Raw genomic sequence first — 24,352 nt, forward strand, 5'->3', positions numbered from 1 at the left:
GGAAAGGTTTACGATGATGCCAATATAACCCGGATATTCAAACCAAAGAGGGAAAGGAGAAAGCGCAGTCTAACCCATTCCAGAGACACATTGTTAATCCTGAGAATAAATTTGTCACAGGGTGCCTGGGATGTTGGCGGAGCATCTGATTCTTGATTTCGGCTCAGATCATGATCCCAGGGTCGTGGGATCGAACCCCACATTGGTCTCCGTGCGGAGTGTGGAGCGTGCTTGAGATTCCCTCGCTCTGCTGCTCAGGAGCTCACTCTCCATGGAAGGAAGGAAGGAAGGAAGAAAGAATAAAATTGTGCATTCTTTTGCAATCTCTGGGAAAACTATAGCCGTATCCAACACAGGAAGGAGAGGACACTATTTTATGGAAAAGTTGGAAGCTGGGAGGCGCTTCTCTGAACCCAAGTCCACTGGAGAGAAGCCGGGGGTCAGGGTGACGGCCACTGGTGAGCGCAGGGGTGGGATGCTTGCAGACAGGGAGCGGGTCTGTCCCTGGTGGGGCGGGAACTGACGCGTCCTTCCCAAGGACAGTCTTCCCCGGAGTCCGTGCGGGCTGCTCCTCCCCGGGGTGAGCTGAGCGCCCCCTGCCGGCTGCGCCAGCGAGGATTCGCCAGGAATGCGTACACACAACGGGTGTTTAGATTCAGGACAAATTGTGGTTGAAATACCGACAGGGTTTTTCAAGGAATGTGGTAAGCCGATTCGAGAGATTTCTGTGGAAGAGCTCGGGGCTCCAGCAAAAGAAACAGGGAAAGGAGACTTTCCTCCCAGAGATCAAGACACCCTATGGGGCGGTTAAGTCGGTTGAGCGTCCGACTTCGGCTCAGGTCATGACCTCACGGTCCGTGGGTTCGAGCCCCGCGTCGGGCTCTGTGCTGACAGCTCAGAGCCTGGAGCCGCTTCAGATTCTGTGTCTCCCCCCCTCTCTGACCCTCCCCCGCTCATGCTCTGTCTCTCTCTGTCTCAAAAACAAATAAACTATAAAAAAAAAAAAAAAGACACCCTAGCATTCCCTGAATGAGCGCCCAGGTGGGCACGGAGCCGCAGGAGAACCTGCGTCTGCAGACGGACCGGGCCGCACGCCCGCCCATCAGGGCAGAAAGGCTGGCACGGGGACCCTTTCCTCACACCCTACACGGATGCCACATCCAGGTGGATCAAAGGCTCGCAATCAGCAAAACAATAAACTCTTTGTAAAGATGTGTTTCTAAGTTTATTCGTTTACTCTGAGGGAGACAGCGTGAGTGGGGGAGGGGCAGAGGGAGACTCCCAGGCCGGCCCCGCGCTGGCAGCACAGAGCCCGACGCGGGGCTCGAGCCCACGGACCGTGAGGTCGGGACCTGAGCCGAAGCCAAGGGTCAGAGGCTTAACCGACTGAGGCCCCAGGCGCCCCTGCGACTTAGGAGACCGTCTTAGGACCCCCTGGTATTCACAGGAAGTTCTACAGGAGCAGACGCCAGGGGGCAGAGGAGCGATGCGTGTCCGTGGCTTCACTGCCAGGGTGAGCGTCCAGAGTCCACACAAAGGGTGCCTGCGAGTGAGCACAGAGAGGGAAACAATCTCTAGCGAATGGACGAAGAGGCTGAACAGCCACTTCACAGCACGCGGGAAGCCCCGTCTCTGGGAAGCCCGCAAGCCCGGCTGCAATCCCGACGCCCAGCTGACCAGCTTCTCACAAACCCACAGGTTGCACGGCGAGGGGACGCAGAGGAACTAAAACTGCCGTGCCTGGCCCGGCGCCGTCATCTTGAAAACAACGTCGTGTTTGCTGGTGACGCTGCACACCAGGCACACAACCGCCCACGTGTCCCCAGGAAGCTCCCCAGGGAAATGCGTGCAAACGCAAAACAGCAGCCCGGAGCCAGAGGCCCCCACGTGCCCTGCTCACGGATGCCGTGCGGCCGTCGGGGGAGCCGCGCCAGAAAGCGGAGCGGCGACCGCAATAAGCCAACCGCAGCTTCAGAGGTCTGTGTGGACGTCACGTGAGTGAAAGAAGCAAGTTCCAGAACCGTCTGTGCAGCACATAAGCATAAGCTGCGGCCCCAAACCGGGAAGTGCCGCAGACGGTCTGATTTAGGGATATACGTATTTATATGAATGCAAATGGGTCGATAAGCGGAAAACTATCAAGAGAAACAGGAGAGTAACAAACACAAAATCCAAGGACTCCTCTGGGTGGGACGACCAAGGGCCTTCGATGTGCCTGTTCCCTGTTCTTTTTTTTTTTTTTTTTTTTAAAAAAAGCTCCTCCAGGGAGGAGCCCAGTGCAGGGCATGAACCCATGACCCCGAGATCAAGACCCGCGTGGAGATCACCAGCCGGATGCTTAACCGCTGAGCCGCCCCCCCCCCCCCCCGGGTTGTTACTCTTCCTGCCGGATGTGAATGCCCCACCTGCTCTTCTGTGTGTCTGCTACGCCTCGCCACAGTCAGCCTTTCCCCCTTCCCAGGGACCCTTTGATAAGTCTGCTCTCCTCAGGACAGGTGGTGGGCGGGACTCCCCTGTGCCCGCACCATGGAGCTCAGGAGCACCCCCTGCTGAGTGTACACGCACAGACCCTGGTAGACAAGTGTTTGTTGAATGACTGAATGAGCACATGAAGAAAGGCAGCAGTGAGTTGTGAACGTTAATGAAGGGAAACGTCACTAAAGTGGACTCTGGATGTGTCTGGAAGAGGAGCCAGAGCACTAAATGCCAATCACGGGAAGAATCGGGACTTACAGGCCCTCCAGGGAAAGATGTGCCCAGCCTCCCCTATAAGAAACCCACCCCCTGAAACTCACCGCGGGCTGTCACTCGGAACTCTGGCTTTTCCCCAGTGGACTCGGGTGCAGAATAACCCTCCCCGCCCTCTGCCTTCTCATCAAACAGCACCCTCTCCTCTCTGCTGGGTATGCCTGTAGTGCTCCTGGAGCTTGAAGATACTGAACTGTGACTCTGTTATTCCCAAATAAACCATTTTTGCTAGTAAAACAGACCTTATTTCTAAGGTTGACGAGTGAAGGGCCTTCACGGGTTAAGAGGTTTCAGCCGTAAGATGCTGTGGCTCCCAGCGGGGAGACTGAGGCAGGCACAGCCAAGATCTCAGCAGCAAGCTAACTGCATCTCTGCAACGGCATTCCTCTGCCAGGACCCAGGGCCAGGCCACGTGCGGCACAGCTGGAGGCCTCCTCCCCCCAGTCATGCTCAGGCTCCCAGGGGCCCCTCCCTCGGGTGGGTTCAGCCAGGGCCCCGCTCTTCCCAGCCCCCCAGCCTGCCTTCCACTCCGGAAGGACGGCTCTGCACCAAGGGGGGATGTCACAGGCCTGCTTCTGTTCAGAGACTCACCCCCAGGCTTCGTCCCGTCCTGGCTGCCCCGGCCCCCTCCCTGCCCGCCTTCTCTTCCGGGACTAATCGGGGCCCTAGGCCGTGGGCCCTCCGCTCAGGAGTCCAGGCCTCCGCTCCCCCGGCCCCCCCTCTCGCGGCCGGTGGACCTCCGTCCGAGGACCAACCGGGACCTCAGGGAGTCCTGCTTGGGCTGAGAGCAGTGAGGGGTGGGGGCGGCAGCACGGGGTGGGGGGGGCCTGCAGGCGCCCCCAGCTGCCCTTTCTTGCACTGGGCTCCCTGTGGGCCCCCTTTGTCTCTTCCTTTTCAACCCGATCTACAGGCCTCTCCCTCCTCTGGGCTTTCCCAGTGGAAGAAAGGCCTGGGGGGGGGGGGCAGGGGGTGCTGGCAGAGCCGGGGCCCTGTGCTGGCCACACCCGCAGCCTCTGCTGGGGCCCAGCCAGACGGGGCTGCGAGGAGGCTGAGCCATCTCTGGGGTTCCCACCCTTTCTGCTGTCGGGGTCCAGAGCTGAAAGAAAGACTCCTTTGCCAGGCCTGTGACACCAGACCCTCAGCCCACGCGGCGTCTCAGCCCAATTGTTCCTGCGAGTGCCAGCCAGGCAGGACGCTGCCCAGACCCTGCCCCCATCAAAGGCCGCCCTTTGGGCCCCCACCTCCCTGCCCCCAGTCACTGCCGCTTGCTCGGGGTGGTCTTGCCACACAGCTCCCTGCTGTTACATGGCGGGGATTCTTGGTGCCGGAATTGCTGTTTTGCCTAGGGCCCGGAGGGGGTGGCTCCTGGCCGGGGAAAGGGTGACGCTTGGCTAGGCTGGCACTCAGGGTCGTGGGGAGTCAAAGCACAGAGGCCAGGCTATCATGGGGTTAAGGGCAGAGCTGAGGTCTAGGGCCGCCTGAGCACTTGCCTACCCCAGCCAGCCTCCAGGGACCTGTAAGCGGAAAACGGGGGCTGGGAGACCTTCTCCCTCACCTCCTTGCCCTGCCTCCTGCTCCCCTCCCCTCTCCCCTCCACAGTCCAGGCTCCCGGGCACCCCGCTCCCCTGGCAGAGGGGGCATCGGGGATGGACCAGGCCCTGAGCCGGGAGACCGGGCCTGGCCCACATGAGCCGAGTTCTTGTTTCTCCGCTCGCTGTGAGCGTGACCACCCTGCCCCTACTCTGCCTGCGCCCTCACCTGTCACCCTGGTGCTACGGCTGTGTGGGTAGGGCTGGCCTCATGTTGCTTGGCTTCTCCAGCTTCGAGCCCTCAGCACCTGAAAGGGCACGCCCAGCGTGGTCAGTTTGATGTCCCCAGGGCCTGACTGGACCCCTGCAGCTACGCGCCGCTCGCCTAGGGCTGGGTCAGCACCGCTGCCTGGCGGCCCTTGGCTGCACGGCGCGCACGGCCGGGACCCAGCGGGGAAGCGCATCGTCGCCAGCGGTGCCGGCTTCCTTCAGGGCCAGGCCGGGGCGCAGCCGGGCGCTGGGGAGCCTCCGGGTCCTGCCGGGGAGGGGGCGGGGGTCAGGGCCGCGTCAGACGGGGCGAGTCTTGGCACTGGGCGGACAGGAAGCGGGCGCGATAGCCTCAACCCGGGGCGCTGGGAGCGGCTGCGGCTGCGGGTGATTCAGCCGCGACTTCTCCCACCTGCGCTCGCGGGCGGCCGGTGGGCGGGGCCGCCCGCGCCCCGCCCTGGGCGCCTGTGCCCCCGGCCCGGCCCGGCTCCCCCCCCCCCCCCCCCCCCCAACCCCCCCCCCCTTTGGAACGGTGTAAAGTAAGGTCTTGGGAGATGAACCCCTTGCAGCGCCCCCCCCCCCCCCCCCCCCGTGGCCCTGACAGTGCGGGGCTGCCCTTGAGGGGCGCCTGGCGGGGCAGGCGGGCTGCTCCTAGAGGGGTTGGGGTGGGCTAGGCCAGATCTGCAGTCTCCGGGGGTCCCCCGGCTCCCTTGACCCTTTATTGGACTTTCAGGAAGAGAGCTTTGCCGGGGGTGGAGGGTGCGCTGAGCCCCGGGAGCCCGAGATGGGCTGTCGCCGGAGTTGGCTCTGTAGCCAAGGGCTGCGGCTGGGTCAGGGCTGGGGAAGAGCCGGAGCGGCCCCTTTCCTCTGCTCAAGAGCGCGTGTTCTCCAGCGCAGCTCGCACTGTTGGAAATCTGGCCCTTGGAACTGAGAGGAAGGCCCGTGCGGCCCCTTAGGGGCCCAGGTCCCGGCTCAGAGGTGCTGGCTTGGAGGCTCAGGGAGGGGGCGTCTCAGGCATGCTTCCACGACCCGAGGCTGGGCTGAGGCCAGAGAGGACGAGAAAGAGTGGGTGCAGGGGTTTCTGAGCTGCGTTTCTCTCCTGGAGCCTGGGCACATGTCCCCAGGCAAGCGTCCGAGGGTGGCCCCAGGACTTTGACGCTGACATAACCCTCCAGCTTGCCCTGGCCAGGAAACTTCCTGCAGTCAGAGGAGAAAAGGGCTCCTGGCTGTCGACCCCTGACCCCGTCCTCTCCCCAAATAGTTGTGTCTCTGCAGTGGTCCCTGCCGCCTGAGCCCCAGGACTTTATTCTGAAGGTTTCAATCTTGCCACAGGGTGGGGTAGGGTGGAGACCCGGGGAGCTGGGGGACATGGCCTCAGGCCCCCCACCCCATTCCCAGTATGGCATTGTCCTGGACGCTGGCTCTTCACACACATCCACGTTCGTCTACAAGCGGCCTGCAGACAGGGAGAATGACACAGGCATCGTGGGCCAACACAGCTCCTGCGGCGTACGCGGCAAGGCCCCTGAGCACGAGGCACCCACTGCTCTCACTGTAGGATCTCGCAGGCCCTCTCTGGCCTTAGCCTCTGATGTCAGGCCCCTTCGCGTGATGCCGCTGGGCCTGCTCCCTCTGAAGGAGCCTGGGACCCTGGGCCTGGGGGAGGCTACGAGCAGTGTGCGTTCCACAAAGTGAGCCGCAAGTAGTGGCCGGGAGGTTTGGCCTTTGCCTGGCCCAAGACTGGCATACCCAGGCAGGGCCCTTGGGAGGCTAGGCCAGATTGACAATGCCTAGTGCTTTATCCCGGCACCTGGGGGCACGCCCATGTGCAGGCAGCTGCCTTAGAGACTCTGGGTGGCCCAAAGGCAGGTGGGCCCCTTGTCTCTGAGGGCTTATGCTGGGAAGGTGTGTCTCAGCTGCCACCTGGCTTAGGAGCCCAGGGTCCCACCCCTCCGGCCCGTGGCTCTCCTAGGGGCTGCCTGGCGGGCTTGGGCCCATCTCCCTGTCTCCCTCTAGGAGGGGGCATCTCCAGCTACGCAGCCGACCCTTCCAGGGCTGGCCAGAGTCTTGCTGAATGCCTGGACCAGGCGCTGCAAGACGTGCCCAAGGAGAGCCACGTGGGCACGCCCCTCTACCTGCGAGCCACGGCAGGCATGCGCCTGCTCAAGTGAGTGTGCCCCTGACCCTCCTGGTCTCCACGAGGGCCTCGGCATAGGGTGGGCCCCACAAGCCCTCGGCAGCGGCGCTGGGCTGGGACGCGCTCGGCCGATCGGCCGCACCCAATGCGCCCCCGCAGGAGCATCTTGGCCACCTGGGAAGGAGGCCCCTCAGAGTCCTCCCTGTGTTGCAGCCTGACCAGTCCCGAGGCCTCGGCCAATGTCCTCGCGGCTGTGACCCGGACGATGACCCAGTATCCCTTTGATTTCCGTGGTGCCCACATCCTCTCGGGCCAGGAGGAGGGGGTGTTTGGTTGGGTGACAGCCAACTACCTGCTGGAGAACTTCATCAAGGTGGGCCCGATGGCCAGCCCAGTGAGCCAGGGGCCATGGCACCCACCCGCTGGCTGACCCCAACCTCCACTCCCCACAGTATGGCTGGGTGGGCCGGTGGTTCCGGCCAAGGAAGGGGACGCTGGGGGCCTTGGACCTGGGGGGCGCCTCCACACAGATCACCTTCAAGACGGCCAGCCCAGCTGAGGATCCAGCCAATGAGGTCCGGCTGCAGCTCTACGGCCAGCACTACCGCGTCTACACCCACAGCTTCCTCTGCTATGGCCGTGACCAGGTCCTCCGGAGGCTGCTCGCTGGAGCACTCCAGGTGCCCTAGCAACCCTGGGCCACCCGCACCACTGTGCCCTCCTGGAGGGAGGGGGGCGAGGAGACATGGGAGCCAAGGGTCCACAGCAGAGCCTGGACTGAGGAAGGCTTCCCTAGGCAACAGGAACCAAAGCTGGGCCTTCATCAGCTGGCAGGGTAGAAATGGAGGCATCCTGTGTGGGCCAAAGCCAAGTGGTGGTGGGGGGGCCCGGGGAGTGCCTGGCCGGGGAGAAAGGGGGGCCAGGGCCAGGTCTCCAAAGGCCTGGAGTGCCTGGCCATGGGGGGGGGGGTTTGTCCAGCAGACAGAGGGGAGCCACAGATTGCCCCTGAGTGCAGAAAGCGATGTTGCCAAGGGGAGACTTATGAAAGGCTCGACAGGCAAGTCCTCTGGGGAGACCTCCCAAAGGCCCCGGGCAGGGGTAGCGGGCAGAGCTCGGAGCGAGCGCGAGGCCTCTCACAGCCCTGCATTCCCCCAGACTCACGGCTTCCACCCTTGCTGGCCGAGGGGCTATTCTACCCAAGTGCTGCTCCGGGACGTGTACGACTCCCCGTGCACCGCGGCCCAGCGGCCGCAGACCCTCAACAGCAGCACCAGGGCCCACCTGGCGGGGGGCAGCGACCCTGCCCTCTGCCGTGGCCTCGTCTTGCGACTCTTCAATTTCTCCTCCTGCCACTTCTCCCGATGTGCCTTTAACGGCGTCTTCCAGCCTCCAGCGGCTGGCAACTTCGTCGTGAGTGCAGGGGCTGCGGTGCCCTGGAGCATGTGGGGTCTGTGCTGAGACCCTGCACCCCTCGCAGGCCTTCTCTGCTTTCTTCTACACCGTGCACTTCCTGCGGTCTGTGATGGGGTTTCCGGTGACAACCTTGCAGCAGCTGGAGGCCGCTGTGGGCGCCGTCTGCAGCCAGACGTGGGGTCAGGTGGGGCCTCCTTCCCCTCCTCCAGGGCCTCCCTGAGGCCTGACCCTAGAGCGAGATGTGGAGGACGGAGGGAGGAGCAAAGGCCCTGTGGCAGCAGGGCGCCCGGAGTGAAGGGCGTGGGGACTGGTTGCAGCAGGAAGAACCGCGCTTAGGGGTGGGGGGCCAGGCTTTGGGGACAGCGTCCAGGCTTCTGGCTCTGCCGCTGGTTAGACACTGGCACAGATAAAGGAAGATGGAGGTGCGCGCCCAGGCGGAGCATCAGGCGTCTGCCAGGCCTCGAGAGGAAGCACCGTGTCTGTGGGCTCCGGTGGCGACAGAGGCCCCGTCCTGTCTTCTCTGGGTCTGGTTTCAGGCAGATTTAGGGGGTGGGAAAGCGGGGGACAAAGGGCCAGCCCAAGCTCCGTGCGGAGGGCCTGGGGCTTCTGGTCCTCTGGCCACGAGCCAAGGTCGCTGCCAGCCTGCTGCTCCCTGGGTGCCCATCCCCGCGGCAGGGGCCTCCACAGGTCACGCCGTTCTTCCTGGAGGGCGCAGTCCACGGGGGCGGCCCTTCTGGCCGTGGCCGAGGGTGTGTGTGGGGGAAGGGGTGCAGCCCCCGCCGGCCAGCCCTCCTCCTGGGCCGGGACCCCGCCCGTCCCAGCTGCAGGCCAGGGCGCCGGGGGAGCGGCCCGCCGGCCCGACTACTGCGCGGGGGCCGTGTTCGTGCAGCGGCTGCTGAGCCACGGCTACGGCTTCGACGAGCGCGCCGTCCGAGGGGTGACCTTCCAGGGCCGGGTAGGAGCTGGCGGTGCGGCTGGGGGGCCTCCCGGCGGCGGAGGCTGAGGCCGTGCCCCTCGCCCGCAGGCCGGGGACACCGCGGTCGGCTGGGCGCTCGGCTAGACCAACCTGATCCCCGCCGAGCCGCCGCAGCTGCGCACGGGCGCCATCTAGCGGCGGCCGGGTGCCGTCTCCCCGCCGCCCGCCGCGCCCCACCCGCGACGCCTCCGCGCCCACGGGGGCCCGGGGCGGGGCGAGGGGAGCCGAATCCAGCCCCTGCCTGCCCGCTGCAGCCTCCTCCGGCCTCCAAGGTCTCCTGCCCCTCCCCCCCTTCCTGGGGGTGGGGGATTCAGGCCGCCCCCCGCCCCTCCCCCCTTCCTGGGGGTGGGGGATTCAGGCCGCCCCCCCGCCCCTCCCCCCTTCCTGGGGGTGGGGGATTCAGGCCGCCCCCCGCCCCTCCCCCCCTTCCTGGGGGTGGGGGATTCAGGCCGCCCCCCCCAGCCCTGGGCCAGTGACTTCAGGATTGCGTGTCCAGGGTGCCCCACCCCGCCCTGGGGAGTCTGGGTCTGCATCAGGGCCGGTCAGAGCCCGGAGGCTGGGAACGCAGGGCCTACTTGTGACACTTTTGCAATAAAAGCTTCTTCCTAGAGCAGTGGAGAGAATGTTCTTAGGGTGGGGCCTCCTTGCTGCCCCCATCCTCCCTCCCCACAGCTGTGTTGGCCGGGAAGGGCCACTGCTGGTCCCCAGGGTGGACCTGGGCTCCTCCTACTTCCTTCCTCTCTGGGCCAAAGACTCTGGTCCTCTGGTCCCCGGTACCCCACTCCCAGGGTGGCCTGGAGTCGCTGCAAGGTGGCTGACCTAACAGAGCCTGCGTCCCTTGAGCCTCCTCCCGCCCGCAGGGCCTGCAGCACCTCCAGGTCTGCCTCAGCGACCCAAGCAAGACGGGCTGGGCCGTGGTCTAACTTGGCCCGGGGCGTGGAGGTGGTAGAAGTGGGGAGTAGTGGCTGCAGTCAGTGTTGGAAGGGGGGAGAGACAGGGCAGACCCTTGGCAGGAAGTGGTGTTGGGGGGATGTTGCGACCAGGACCAGGAGGGCCCCGGGCCCATTGCTCAGAGAGAGGAACCCCGCAAAGAGGCTGGCTTTAAAGCCCAGGGCCCATCACACTGGGATGCGGCTCCCTTCCTGCCTGGGCGTGGTCTTCTGCGCCCCAAGATGCACCAGGTGCCCCCACCTGCTGCTCTGCAGCCTCCTCCCCCAAACACTGGTGGGGTTTTTGTTTGCTTTTTTAGTCCTTTTCCCCCAGCATGGGAAGGCATGGTCTTGCCTGTGTCTCCCTGCCCCCAACTTTTCTAGAAAGTGAGTGTAGACACTATTTCGGTCTGGTCACTGCCCTGGGGGAGAATGGCAGTGCTTGCTCTGGGGGTTTGAGCCGTGTCACAAGCCCGAGGGCAGCCCGCCCTGCCTTTGGAGTTGTGAGACACAAAGGGCTGAGAAGAGCATCGGGAGTGGAGGCTCACCCCTGTTCTCTCGGCGAGGTGAGCCCCAGGGAGGCTTCCAGGTGGGCGGGGTGGCTGTGCTCTCCGGAGGCACCGGTGCGCTGTAACAGGGGTGCACCCATAGGTGCTGGCTGTCGCGAGGCCTCAGGGAGCTGAGGGCTGTCACCTAGGGACCGTGGACAGCTCCCGGCCGCTCCAGGTCGCTCTTGCCCCCTGGCGGCCTCACGGAGAGCAGCGCCCCGTCCCCCCCAGCGGTCACCAGGCCGGCCTCGCCCTGCGGGTGTCTGCTGCTGCCCGTGCGTCCCTGAGTGCCCAGGTGCGGACGCACGTCCCCGCCCGTGGGCGCTGGTGTCTCTGTGTCCCTGGGGCTCGCGCCTCCAGGCCCCAGGCAGGTTCCCCGCTCCGAAAGGGTGGAGGTTGGGTGGGGAACCGACGACAGAGAGGGGACCCGAGGTTAGAGGGTCCCGCGGAAGCCCCCCGAGGCCTAGCCGGCTCTGTGGAGAACGGAGAAGGCCCCCGGCTGCAGAGACCGCAGAAGTTGGGGCGCCCCGAGGCCGGGAGCGAAGAGGTGGAACCAGGACCAGAGGAAGGGGGAGGGGGCGCAGCCTGGAGGCGCCGCCCCGCCCCCGCAGGGGGACCGCGCAGGCGCACTCCCCGAGAGCCTCCCGCCGCCGCGCCCGGATCCCGGATCCTCTGCCGCAGCGTCGGCGCCGCCGCCGCCTCCCCGCCGCCTGCGTCTCCGCCTCCGCCCCCTCCTCCCGCTCCGGCCCCTGCGCCTCCCCGACGCGGCGCCCGCAGCCCGCGCCGAGCCCCGGGCCGCGCGGTGCCATGCAGCCCCGGCGGCGGCGCTGAAGGATGGCGACGCCGGTGCCCCCGCCCTCCCCGCGCCACCTGCGGCTGCTGCGGCTGCTGCTCTCCGGCCTGGTCCTCGGCGCGGCCCTGCGCGGGGCCTCCGCCGGCCGCCCGGGTGAGGAGCGCGTCCGGCGCAGGCCCCGCCTCGCCCGGCACGGGGTAAACAGGCTAGGCCCGGAGGGCGCGGCGCCTGAGGGCCCCGAAGGGCTCCCCTGGAGGGGGCCTCCCCTGGGCTCCTGGAGTCCACGCGCGTCTGGCCTTTGTCTCTGGATCCGTGGGCTTGTTCTGTGTCTGCGTCTGCGTCGGGTTCTCTCCGGCCGCCGCTGGGAAGCTGTGCTGTGCGCGTCTGTGCGCGCGCTTCTCGGGCTCCGCGGGTGCGGGTCTGGCCCCGGGTGCCTACCGGCCTTGCTGCTGGTGTCGGTCCAGGGCTGCCTGCCCGGTGCGTCGCGTGGTGGTGGGGACGGACCTTACCTTGCTGCCGTGGGGGGGTCCGAGTTGTCCCAGGCCTAGGGCCTTGTTCGGGCTTCAGTGGGGCAGGAGGCCTTCCAGTCCGGAGCTTCCTCCCTCACCTTCTGCCCTGCAGGGTCCCCCTTATGCGCTAGGGGCCAAAGGGCACTCCCCACCCTCCCACGAGGTAGGCTCGGCAGAGCCTGAGGAGCCCAGCGTCCTGGGAGACTCTGCCTGCTTCCCAGATGGGCAGTGAGGCTCCAGGCCCGAAGGTCTGCAGGAACCCAGGATCCAAAATGCACCCCCACTCCGGGGCTGAACTGGGAGACTGCTCACACATTCATTCACTTCCCCTGGCAGCAGCATAGGGGAGGTGCTATTCTTAGCCCATTTTACAGGTGAGAAAACAGGTACGAAGAAGTTAAGTGACTGGTAGGTGGTGCAGCTGGGGCGCCAACCTGGGCCGTATGGTTCCGTGTGTTCTCCTGGGCATAGCACCCCCGGGCAGGGGCCCGGAGCATGGCTGGCCAGGGATCATGGAGGCTGCCTGCTGAGAACTTGGCACGAGAAGCATGAAGGGTGGGGCCTCCTGAGGAAATGCAGCCTCTGTGCTGAGCCCCTGGCGTGGGCGTGTGCCATCCCGACTGCTGATCCGCTTTGTGCCCTCCAAGATTCGGGGTGAGGTGCCAGCCACTCTCCAGCTGCCACTGTTCCTGGGACCTCTTGCTGCACCCCGAGGCCGGAGAAGGGGCTCTCCCAGGATTGGCCAGGCAGCAGTCATGTCTTTCTAGGTTGGAGGACCCGGAGTGTAGGAAGGCCTCTGGGACCCAGACCCTGGGGCCAGCTTTGTGCTTCAGGCCTCTACCCTTGGCACTCCGGGTTCTCAGCCCCAGGAGCACCAGCTGGGCACCCAGCTGGTGGGTGGGGTGCAGACTGATGTGGTGACACAGGCTTAACGTTTAACTAGCCCACGCCCCAGGCCAGCTCTCTGATACTGGCACCTGCTGACCGAAGGTGGTGCAGGATGGGGTCCCCAGGATGGGAGTCTGCCTGTTTGCCGCAAGGGCTGCTGGGACCTCCTGACTACAGACTGGAGGCTGGGAATATCAGGTTACCAAGGAAACCAAGTCAGGCCAGCCAAGGTCTGGAGAAGGACAGAGCCAGGAACTCTGTGATCCCTCACGTACCTTGGGCCCTAATGGCCCTCCTGCAGTGTGGGGGGTGGGGGTGGGGGCTAGGTAGAGAGGGCCAGGCCTCCGGAGATGCCCCATTCCAGCCTCCCTGGCCAGGATTGATGGGCCTGCTGTATCTTCCTGGGTCCTCTGACTCTGCTGCCCGTAACTGGGACCCGTGTCCCAGGCCTCAGGACATTCCCTAGTTTTGAGGCAGCTCAGCCGCAACCGAGAAGGGACGCAGGCACGGAGGCCTACTGGCCATGTATACAGGACACCGCAGTTCAGGCCCAAAGTCCCAGGGACTCCCCGGTCCCTGGCAGCGTGGCTGCAAGAGTGACCCTGGCCTGGCTTCTGTATCTGAAGCAAGTGAGACCCCGCCCTGGGTCTCCCCAGCCCAGCAGCTTCTCTGTACGCTGGTGACGCTCTGTGCGCGGGGCCCGGTCACACGCTAGGGGAATGGCTGTCTTCCCTTGTTCTGCGCCGTCTTCCAGCTCTGCTCTCGGGCTGTGGGAGGGTCTGCCGGGACTTGCAGGGCAGCCTGATGTGGGAGAGGTGAGCGGCCAGCATCGTGCGCTGCCCCTGTCAGAGAGGGACCTGGGCCCCACCTTCCAGGGCTCCCAGTCTGGACAGAGGGTCCAGAGCTGAGGCGGGCCCTGGCCAGGCGCGCTGGTGCTGCCGCCCAGCGAGGGACGGCTTCCTCGCTGGGCGGGCTCAGGCCTCCCGAGTGGGCCCTGGGGAGTGGGTGGGGCTGGGGAGTTCCCGTAAGTGTTGGGGCTGCTGTGTTCCTGGTCCTGATTTCTGGCTGTTGGGAGGAAGGGCCTGCCCAGAACAATGGCCGGAGCCAGGCCGGACTGGGTCAGCTCGGTGGGGGAGGAGTGGCCAGGGCAGCCCTGTCTGTGTGCGGCGGCTGAGCCGAGCAGGGCGGTGACCTGGCTCTGCTTCCTTTCTAGATGCAGCCGTCTGTCCTGGGAGCCTGGACTGCGCCCTGAAGAGGCGGGCACGGTGCCCCCCAGGCGCGCACGTCTGTGGGCCCTGCCTTCAGCCCTTCCAGGAGGATCAACAAGGCCTCTGTGTACCCAGGATGCGCCGGCCTGTGGGTATGGGAGAGAAGGACGTGCCCCCCCCCCCCCGTCCTGACACATCTGCCACTCAGCCTGGCTCCTAAGTGTCAGAGACTCTTCTGTCTTCCAGTGGCCTGGTGATCTTTCCGGATAGCACCAGTCCTGAGCCTGGTGGTGTGCCGAGGCCTGGGGCAGTTAGCCCCTACCAGGGCAAGGGGTGTGTGGTGTGAAATGCGGGGGTAACTCCAGGAGGGGAGGGGTTAGAGCTCTCCAAGCCCCACCCCCTGGGCTGCCCTGGCACCTTGCCCAGCGTGAGGGACAGGGTAGGGGGAGCCCAGACACAAGCTGCACTCTGACAGATGCCTCCAGTTCCTGCTGCTGACTTGGAGGGGGTGAGGGGGACAGAATGGGGCCTCTCCCCTCTTCTTGAGTCACTGCCTGTCTTGGTAGAGAAGGGGTGGAGTGATGCATGGGTAACAGGTGGGTGAGGGGCACCCCTTCCCTTCTCCTCCTGGCCTTGGCACATTCCTCTGACTCCTCCACTGCCTTGCCCCCCCCCTTCCCTGGGAAAGCTGTTGCTCATATGGGCCGCCTTCAGCTGTCACCATGGCAACTCAGGATGGCCAGGGCTGGCAGGCAGGCTGGTACCTGGTCCCCTGGCCACCACGGGTGCCTGGGAGGAGCTTGGACCGAGAAAGAGGCCTAGGCCCGGAGGCTGGTTCCTGGATGGGCCTCACCCTCTCTGCAGGGCCGCCTGCGGCCAGTGTTGCCAGGGAGGGGCTGGGACCCTCTCCACCTGATGGCCCCTCCCCCTCCCCAGGGGAGAGCCTGCCCAGGCCCAGGCTGGAGGAGGAGATCGACTTCCTGGCCCAGGAGCTGGCCCGGCAGGAGCCGCGGCACTCCATGCTCACCGCCCAGCCCCAGCTTGAAGCCGGACAGCGGCCCCTGGAGCCCGGTGAGCCGCAGCCCGTGTCCCTGTGTCTCCCCACCACGTTTGATCCCCGCCGGTCCTGTGCTCTAGCCTCAGCCTGTCTTCTCTCTGCAGCGGCCACCCTGGGGCTCTCGGAGCGCCGCCAGGGCCCCGACCTGGGCCTCCCCTCCACTCGGGGAGCCCCTGCGCCCACGGCCCGCACCTCCTTGGGCTCCCCTGTGTCGTCTGGGCCGGTGCACATGTCCCCCTTGGAGCCCCGGGGCGGGCGCGGTGACGGCCTCGCCCTCGGTAGGTCTGTGGGTCTGTAGGTCTCGGTGGGCCGGGGTCCCGCCCGGAAGGCCGTCCTGACCGCGCCCCTTCTCCGCAGTGCTTGTCGTGGCGTGCTCGGTAGCCGGCGCGGCCGCCCTCGCCGTGGCCGCCCTCTGCTGGTGCAGGTGAGCGCGGGGCGGACCGGGGGGCTGGGGACGGCGGGCGGCGACCCCGCGGGTCTCAGGCTCCACTCCCCACAGGCTGCAGCGAGACCTCCGCCTGACTCAGAAGGCCGACTACGCGGCCCCGCAGGCGCCGGGCTCCCCCGCGACGCCCGGGATCTCGGTGCGTGGCCCCGCCCCACGGCCCCGCGCCGCCCCACCCACGGCCCCGCGCCGCCCCACGGCCCCGCCCCACCGGCCCCGCCCCGCCCCGGCCTGACCCCCTGCGCTCTCCCCGCACAGCCCGGGGACCAGAGGCTAGCGCACAGCGCCGAGATGTACCACTACCAGCACCAGAGGCAGCAGATGCGGTGCCTGGAGCGGTGAGAGGCCCCGCCTGGTCCCCCCACCCCCTGCCGGGTGCGGCTCCCCCTCCCTCCACCCCACCCGGACCCCGCTACCCCTGCCCTTGGGCTCCCCTTTGCAGCTGGGCCGCTGGCACCGGAGGGTGGGGGAGGACCCAGCCGTCCCGCCTCCCACCCAGGCATAAAGAGCCGCCCAAGGAGCTGGAGTCGCTGTCGTCCGACGAAGAGAACGAAGACGGCGACTTCACGGTGTACGAGTGCCCGGGCCTGGCCCCGGTGAGTGCGGGCAGGGCGGGCGTGCTTCCCCGGGCCGCTCCCCGGGCACCCCCGCCCGCCTGACGCTGGCCTTCACAGACCGGCGAGATGGAGGTCCGGAACCCGCTGTTCGATCACTCGTCGCTGGCCGTGCCCCTGCCGCAGTGACCCGAGGACTGCCGCCCACCTTCTCCCCGGACTGCATGGCCCACGGGCGGGGAGGGGCAGGGCTCCGGGTTTCCCATTAAAGAGACCGTGTTCTGAAGGTGGGCGTGCTTGTGGCTGGGCCAGGGCACCTGCGGGCGTGGGTGCGGGTGGGAGCCCCTCGTCGAGAAGACTCCGCCCCTTGCCGCCAGGGACCGCGGTCCCTCCCCTCGGGAGCCAGGCCACGCAGTGAGGGGACGAGGCCCACCCCAAGGACCAGGCGCGATGAGGAGGCAGCGCCAAGTAAAGTTCATTTCAAACCCGCCGTCCTGGCGTGTGCTGGAGACTGGCGCCTGCCCTGCCCGGGGCCGCGACCGGCCTGGAGTGGGGCCTGGGGCTGCGTCCCGCTGGGAAGAGAGGCTCTAGTTTTCCACCAACACAGAGGGCCAGCCTTACGCGTGTCTCCTGTAGCCTCACCCCTACGGAAACATTGCCTCGGGCTGGGGAGGTAGAGGGGTGAAATGGGGGCCCAGGCGGGTCTGCAGTTGGTACACCTCCCCGAAAGACCCCGTTCCGCCGTTCCATGTATGCTATAGAGGGCAGGGGAGCGCGGCACGGGGGCGCCCACACGCAGCTGCCAGGGGGCACCCAAACGCCACTGCTGCCTGCTGCCGTTGCCCACCTGGGCCGGAAGGCGGGGAAGAAGCAGGCGCGGGTGTGGGTGTGGGTGCGCTGCAGGCTCCCCAGAGACACCCGGGCGTGTGGGGTACGGCAGGCAGAGGGCCCGAGGGCTGCGGGCTGCATGCAGGCTGGTAGACCAGGGGGGAGCAGGTGAGGGGAAGTGGCAGGGGCCCTGAGTGCCTTGGCTCCCCCAGCCGCCCACCCAGGAGCAAGGAGGCTGGGGGAGGGGAGGAGGGACCTTCAGGGGGAGGTTCCGAGCAGAGGTGGAGTGGGGGGGGCGCACTGTGTGATCAGAGGTACAGAGGGCTTTCAGGGAGCAGGAGAGCCTGCTACAGATGTGGACGGGGTGCAGGGATCGGACCCGTCTGCCCCACTGAGCCGGGGGAGGGGAAGGGTTGGGGTCAGGAGCCCCTTGGTCGTTCCTCTGGGTGGGGTTCCAGAGAATTCTGAACTTTTTATTTATTTTTTAGTGTTTATTGATTTATTTTGAGAGAGAGAGAGAGAGAGAATCCCAAGTGGGCTCCATGCTCTCAGCTCAGAGCCAAACGTGGGGCCCAACTCACAAACTGTGAGATCCTGACCTGAGTCAAAATCAGGTCAACACTTAAGCAACTGAGCCACACAGGGACCCCGAGAGTTCTGAACTTCGGGGGCAGCCCTGAGAGGGGAGGCCAAGGCCGATTTGGGACAGACGGCTTTCCGAGGAGAGGCTGGTGGGCTGGCTGGGGGAGATGGGGTTGCCCCTGCTTTGGAGCACATGGCTTGTCCTAAAACCATCCATTTCTGGGGCCAGCGCCCACCAGGAAAGGAAATCCCTTCCCCCCACCCCGGCTCCTGGGCTGTGGCCTTGGGCTGACCCGCAGCTGGGAGCCTAGGCTTCCCTTCTGTGCACTGGTGTGGGAGATGGAGATGGGAGGAGGCAGGTGTAGGGAGCTGGGGACTCGTGTGGGGTGAGGGCATGGTGATGATCACATGTCCACTGTCGCTTAATCTGTGCCCCCAGGGGACAAAGCCGAGGAGGGAATGGGGTGTGGAGGGCTCCAGCCTCTCAGGAAGGCCCAGGTGGTCTGGCTTGCTGGCCGGTTCCTGCATACCCAGGTCCTCTGGGCTCTGGCCTCAGGACCCTTGCTCTCCCCGCCTCCTTGGCCTGAGCTGAGCAGAGATCGGCCACCAGGTCTTTTCTAGCCTCTGTCCCCAGGGCCCTTGCTGTCTGCTCCCCAGGGCCCCAGACAGGAGGGGCCCCCTTCCAGGGCAGCTGCAATGAGGCAGGAACTGGTACGTCGGGGCCGGGAAGGAAGGGCAGAGGCTGGGGTCCTCCAGGCAGACGGGCCTCCCTTGGCCCACTTCCCTGCCACAAGGCCCCGAACAGCTCAGCAGCCTGCCCCCTGCCTGCTTCAGGCGGCCTCAGGCTCCCTCAGGCAGGGCCAGTCCCTGCTTCGGTCTAGATACAGCCACCCTTTCTCCCACAGGCCGGGGTGCAGTGGGCTGCCCTGGGGTGGGGGCTTAGTGCCCAGAGAAGCCCTATCGCCGCAGGGACTCCCGAGAGTCCTGGCTGAGGGGCCCATCGCCTTCCTCCGCACGGCCTGTGGCCTCACTTCCCCTCCGCCGCTGTTCCGAGCAGCCCCGGGGCCTGGCCACGAACAACCTTCTCGTACAACAGGCTGATCCCATCTGTGCCCCACCCCGACCCTGCGCAGAGCCCGCCTGCGCTTTAGCTCTTCACCAACCTTCCCCAGCTTGAGGTCCTTATTGAGCACAGGTAACAAAAGGTGACATTCTCACAGCCCAGCAGAGACCCTGAGGTGATACCCATCCATTTGGAGATGCCCCCACCCCTGCAAGACCCTTACCCTGCAAGACAGTGAGACCACATTGGGCGCAGAGCGAGGGGTGGTCCCTTAGCCAAGACCGTGTGAGATGGGCAGGGTCCCTGCGCTGCCCTGTCCGCCTGGGTGCTTGGCTGGGCTGCTCCTGGGCCCCAGCCCCCAGCTGCACCCCGACTCCGGGTCTCGTGCAGAACAGAAAGACAAGGCAAACTCAGGGTGCGGGGCTCCTGGCGCTGGTCTTGGATGAGAACGTGGACGGGCTCCCGGCCTGGGCAGCCAGGGAGGGGGTAGCAGAGCGGGTGCTGCGCTGCTGGCCTGGGCCTGGGCCCTGGGGCTGGTCCACGTGGCCTTCTGCCGCTCCAGACCATCCGGCCCCCGGCACAGCCCCCGCGCCGCACCCGCAGCCTGGGAGCTCCGTGGCGGCCTGCGGCCTCCTTCCGGAGGTGGTCCGTGAACCCTCAGCATTGCCTGGTGGTTGACCATGCCCTGTGTGCTGGCTCCCCTCTGCGGCCCTTGCTCCCTCCCCCGAGGGAGCGGGTGGCTTTGGAGCATGGCCACCAGGGGGCCTTCTGGGCACAGCATGGACTCAGGCCTGCTGGGGATAACCCTGGGGGCCTCAGGCAGCTGGGCTCTGGCCCTCCTTCCTTGAGGCAGACCCCCCACCCCAGGCTGGGGCCAAGGCTCGGTCCACCCCCAACCGCCCTCGGTGCTGCGCTCTGGCTGCTGTCTGCAAAGGGGAGGCGGCCAGTGGCCTGCCCTTGGCCCCCCACCCCCAGCTGTGGGTCCTTTGGTGGGCGCCCACCGGGAGGCTGGCCCTGAAATGGCCCTGAGGGCTCAGCTGGGGGCCCCAAGGTGCTCACGGGCTGCGGAGGAGTTGGGTGCCCGCCTGCGTCCCTGAGAGTCACAGGGCCTGGGCTGGGGCGGCAGGATGCGGCCCCGCTCTCCCTTTGACTCACGCTTTCTCACCTTCTTGACTTTCCACTGAGAGCCTCTCATTCTGACCTGTTTCTAGGCCAAACCTCGGGGCCCCGTTTCGCAGCCGGCAGGTTCCCATGACAGGGGCCCTGTGGCCGCCAACCCGAGCTGGCAGGTGTGTGACTCGGGAGCAGCGGACCCAGGGCAGAGGGCAGGGAGGGTCCCCTGAATCACCCAGAAAGGCAGCAGGTTGTGGGTGTGGGTGAGGCCTGTGGTGAGGCCTCGGCCAGCCTGGCCGTGCAAACAGGAAGGGCACGGTGCCGCCAGGCAGAGCCAGGCCGCTAGCTGGCTGCGGTGGCCTTGCCCCTTCCCTGCCCCCTGCCCACCTGCGGGGGGCCCAGGGCGTGGCTGCTCTGCGGGGCCCCTGCCAGAGGGGAGATGCCAGGGTGGGGCCGACGGCTCAGCGCCACCCGGGGCATCCCCCTAAACGTCGGGGCAGCTGGAAGGGCACAAGCCGGCAGCTGCCGCAGGCTCTGGGCGGGGCCCGGTGCCCACCGGCGGCGCGCCAGGCCTGGCTGCTGGACGCGCACCACAGGCCGGCAAATGCCGGGTCCTCCGGCCTCCCCGCCCTCCTTCCACATTGCGCAAAGCCCCGCCGCAGCTCGGAGGTTCTGCAGGGGCGGGGAGCCCCGCAGACGCCACGCTGCCCCCCTCCCGCACCTGCCTCTGTCTCCTCCGCGGATCTCAGGCCGGCTCCCGGCTCCGCCCTGGCAGCGGTCTAGTCCTCATGGGGGGCAGGCGCCCCAGAGTGAAGAAGGATGGGGACAGCGGGCCATGCAAGGTCCCCAGAATGGGGTGAGGCAGCACCCCAGCCAGTGGTTCCTGTTTGCTCTTCCTTCCATGACAGCCATTCTGCAGATTCGAGAGCCTGACCGGCCAGGAGGCCCCCGGAAGCCGAGCACGAGGGGCGCGCCTGGCCCTGCCACGTCCAGGACCCAGCAAGGGTCCAGCCAGGCCGAAGGAGGCTGATGGGCACCGGCTGAGCTCAGCACGGGGAGGGGGCCGGAGCTCAGGGGAGGCCCACCTCGTCTCCAGCTCGGAGGAACTGGAGCAGAAGGGGAAGGAACTTGACCTCCAGGCCTGGGCCCCCAGGGCCGGCCGGAGGGCAGCGGTGGGGGGAGGAGAAGGCGCCTGGACTTCTGCCTTCCTGTTCCCGGAGCAGGCACCAGCCCCCTACCTGCCAGCGTCGGGGACACAAGGACTCCTTCCCTTTCCACCCTGGAAAGCCCCCTCTGGAGGAAGAGGCCTGGCGCCCCGAGGGCAGGCCCCTGCCCGCACTCCAAGCTGGCCGGGCCTTCCGCGGACGCACGTCCTGGGGGAGGAAAGAAGGCCCGTGGCCCCGCAGCCCACCCTGGGGCCAGGCCCGGGCTGGCGTCTGCCCGTCCTGGGCACGCGCTGCAGCCTGCTGCGGACACTCCCGGGACCCCAGTACAGTCCCCCTCTCTGGGAATCCGGCTTCTGGGGCGGCAGGGATGAGGGGGGCCCACCCCAGCGAGAAGCCACGGGCCCCTGGCAGAGCTGAGCTCGGCACATCTGCAGTGCCAGGGTCCGGGAGCGGCAGAGCTGGGCGGGCGTCGGGCAGGGGAAGTGGGTGATCCTACCGCAGGAGGGGCCTCCCAGGGACGTGCACCCTGCTTTCCGGGGCTGGGCGGTGGGCAGTGACTGGGCCCTTTACGGCGGGGGCTCTCCTGGGAAGAGGGGGTTGGCCTGGTATTGGGCTCCGGATGGCGCCCTCCTATAACCGCCTGCCTCCCCCCACCCCCCGGCCAGAGGGTTAGAGGAGAACGCGGGCGAGTTAGCCAGGGCGGTGGTTGATGCCAAAGGTCCCCCCTCCCCCACGAGGGCGGGGGCGGGGCAGGAGCAGGAAGATGCTCTGGTTTCTCTCATCTCGGGCAGATGAAAGGAAGGCTGAGCGTGGGGGCGCCGCTGTGATTTCAGGGTGCCTCTGCTAGTGGCTGCCGTGATTGGAGATTCTTGGGTGGCTAGAACTGGGCGCTGTGGATGAGTAACCCCGGTGAGTGTCTGGTCTCCGGGGAGACCTGGGCTGGGAGGAAGGGGCTCGCGGGTGAGGCCGGGAAGACACCTCTCCTCCCCGTGTCCCGTGCAGGATGTGGCCCCACTCAGAGGCATCGGGCCTTGGGGACGCTGGCTGGAGCGGCCCTGCTCTCCACCCTATGGGTCCTGTGGCAACTCAGGTCGGCCCCCGGGGCCACCCCCGCACCGCCGCCCACGCTCACCATCCTCATCTGGCACTGGCCCTTCACCGACCAGCCCCCAGAGCTGCCCAGCAACACCTGCGTCCGCTACGGGGTGACCCGCTGCCGCCTGAGCACCAACCACAGCCTGCTGGCCAGCGCGGATGTCGTGGTCTTCCACCACCGCGAGCTGCAGAGCCAGCGGGCCCGCCTTCCGCTGGCCGAGCGGCCACCTGGGCAGCCCTGGGTGTGGGCCTCCATGGAGTCGCCCAGCCACACCCACGGCCTCCACCGCCTCGGTGGCATCTTTAACTGGGTGCTCAGCTACCGGCGTGACTCGGACATCTTCGTGCCCTACGGCCGGCTGGAGCCTCGCCAGGGGCCCGCCCGGCCGCTGCCGGCCAAGAGCAGCGTGGCTGCCTGGGTGGTCAGCAACTTCCGGGAGCAGCAGCGCCGCGTGCAGCTGTACCGGCAGCTGGCACCTCACCTGCGGGTGGATGTGTTCGGCCGTGCCAACGGGCGGCCTCTGTGTGCCGACTGCCTGCTGCCCACCGTGGCGCGCTACCTCTTCTACCTGTCTTTCGAGAACTCGCAGCACCGAGACTATATCACCGAGAAGTTTTGGCGTAACGCTCTGGCAGCGGGCACCGTCCCTGTGGTGCTGGGGCCCCCGAGGGCCACCTACGAGGCCTTTGCACCTGCTGATGCCTTCGTGCACGTGGACGACTTCAGCACAGCCCAGGAGCTGGCCTCGTTCCTGGCGGGCATGAACGAGAGCCGCTACCGGCGCTACTTTGCCTGGCGAGAGCGGCTCCGGGTGAGGCTGTTTGGAGACTGGCGAGAGCGCTTCTGTGCCATCTGCACCCACTACCCCCGCCTACCCCGAGGCCAGGTCTACCAGGACCTTGAGGGCTGGTTCCAGGCCTGAGCTCTGGCTGCAGCAGGAGGCAGAGGAGGGCAGCTGGGTGCTAGCGGTATGGGTGGAAGGCTGGGTGTTGAAATCAAACCACCAGGCATCCGGCCCCGACGCACAGCCATCAGGTTAATGCGGAGGCTGGGGTCAGAGGCTAGAAAGCAGGGGTCTAGGAGGAATGGGCTGATCTAAGCAGGCTGCCTGGAGGAGGCTGGTGAGCATCGGAATAAGCATCTGCGGGTGAAGGTTGAGAGCATGGAGTTAATGGGAGTGCGTGTTGCTAGTGGGTCAAAGGTACAGGCTCCCACGCCCTCCGAGGACCTCCCTCCCCGGGGGCCTTGGTGAGATGCTGGGTGAAGCAAGGCTACCCAGACACAGGCTGGGAGAGGCCAGAGGCTGGGCCTGGGGGTGTGCCCTCCTGCGGTCTGTGCGGGGAGACTGTGCCCCTGGGCCGCCTCCGTAGGTGATCGTCGGCCAGTCGTGCGGCCACATCACGTGCCCTCCACGGTGCTGCACCACCACGGGCAGACCTGTGCCAGGCCCAGGGACACCCGCCGTCCACTCTGGGAGGGGCAGCCACCAATAAAGGGAGGCCGAGAACGGCATGTGCTGACTCCTCGTCTCTCTGCCCGCCCCCGCCCGCCCCCGCCGCCTCACCCCTGCCACACAGGCCTCCTTGTCCTGAGGGAATGGGGCCCGCTCCTCCTCAAGCAAGGCCTCTGAGCTCCCTGTGCTTGAGAGACCCTCCTCCACGCTGCTCCCGCCTCCTCGCTTCCTTTAGCCCTTGCAACCGTTAGCCTTCCCTGACTGAGGGGCGTGGAGAGTACGGGGTGCCGAGGCCTGAAACCTGGCTCCGGGGGTCAAGGATACCCCGTCCTCAAGACCCTGGGATTTCACTTTCAGGCTGCAGAGGTGTCTGGAGTGTGGCAGGGTTTGGTTTGTGATACAGGGTTCTCTCTTACAGGTGGCTGGCGGCCGCAAGGGCAGAAACGGGTGCTGACAATGGGCGGGGCAGTCGGGGCAGCCCCCCCTCCCCGTCGCAGGCTGCATGGGGGGGTGAGGAGAGGAGAAGCTGGGGGTGCTGACAGGGGCTCTGACGGGCCGAGCCCCTGGGGCCGGGGGCAGGGGACAGGATCCCCCCTGCCCCAGGTGGGGTTGGGCGGCCTGTGGAGGCAGGAAGCTGCCCTCCCTCTTGGCAGTGGCTTGTGGGAAAGGCCTGCCAGTGACTTCCTGCCCTGACCTAGTCAGGGAAAAGGAAGTGTCCTGAGGATGCACGGATGCACGGTGGGGTGGTTGGGGGACAGTGCCCCCCACCCGCCCAGCCCCACTGTGAAGGGGCTAGGAAGGGGCAGGTAGCTGTGGCCCCCAGCCCTTTAGCTTAGGGTGCGCCTTCCGTGTGAACTGCAGACACTGGGCATCTGGGCCCTGCAGCTCCCATTGGTAAGTGGGGAGACTGAGGCCGGTGAGGAGCCGTCAGAGCCGCCCACAGAGGCTCCCTGCCCTCTGCTGTCCTCTGCTGGCCCCCCTGGGAAGCTGCAGCCTCGTTCCCCCAAGCATCCAACTGCCTCTGCGGAATCCACTCCATTCCAAAGTCCG

At 66.7% G+C, this 24,352-nt stretch overlaps 3 protein-coding genes across 3 annotated transcripts; all 3 read left to right on the plus strand.

Annotated features, from left to right (window-relative positions):
- The first annotated feature begins 5,874 nt into the window (after positions 1-5,874).
- ENTPD2 (ectonucleoside triphosphate diphosphohydrolase 2) lies at positions 5,875-9,205 on the plus strand. Its single transcript, XM_039224619.1, is given in 9 exon segments — positions 5,875-6,060; positions 6,561-6,711; positions 6,895-7,054; positions 7,134-7,361; positions 7,837-8,091; positions 8,159-8,278; positions 8,916-8,940; positions 8,943-9,049; positions 9,119-9,205. Coding segments are annotated over 9 exon segments (1,281 nt in total). The 5' UTR covers positions 5,875-5,912.
- A 2,001-nt stretch (positions 9,206-11,206) lies between these two features.
- NPDC1 (neural proliferation, differentiation and control 1) lies at positions 11,207-16,287 on the plus strand. The gene is made up of 9 exons (XM_039224617.1): positions 11,207-11,493; positions 13,951-14,097; positions 14,882-15,016; positions 15,107-15,280; positions 15,360-15,426; positions 15,502-15,586; positions 15,706-15,785; positions 15,947-16,043; positions 16,122-16,287. The coding sequence occupies exons 1-9, from the start codon at positions 11,382-11,384 to the stop codon at positions 16,188-16,190; spliced, it is 966 nt and encodes a 321-aa protein (XP_039080548.1). The 5' UTR covers positions 11,207-11,381; the 3' UTR covers positions 16,191-16,287.
- A 4,918-nt stretch (positions 16,288-21,205) lies between these two features.
- FUT7 (fucosyltransferase 7) lies at positions 21,206-23,353 on the plus strand. The gene is made up of 2 exons (XM_039224638.1): positions 21,206-21,662; positions 21,756-23,353. Exons 1-2 carry the CDS (start codon positions 21,650-21,652, stop codon positions 22,769-22,771), a joined length of 1,029 nt encoding a protein of 342 aa, XP_039080569.1. The 5' UTR covers positions 21,206-21,649; the 3' UTR covers positions 22,772-23,353.
- Positions 23,354-24,352: the final 999 nt, after the last annotated feature.

Source organism: Hyaena hyaena, unplaced genomic scaffold, assembly GCF_003009895.1.
Source record: "Hyaena hyaena isolate Hyena2069 unplaced genomic scaffold, ASM300989v1 scaffold_1692, whole genome shotgun sequence".
Lineage (NCBI taxonomy): Eukaryota > Metazoa > Chordata > Mammalia > Carnivora > Hyaenidae > Hyaena > Hyaena hyaena.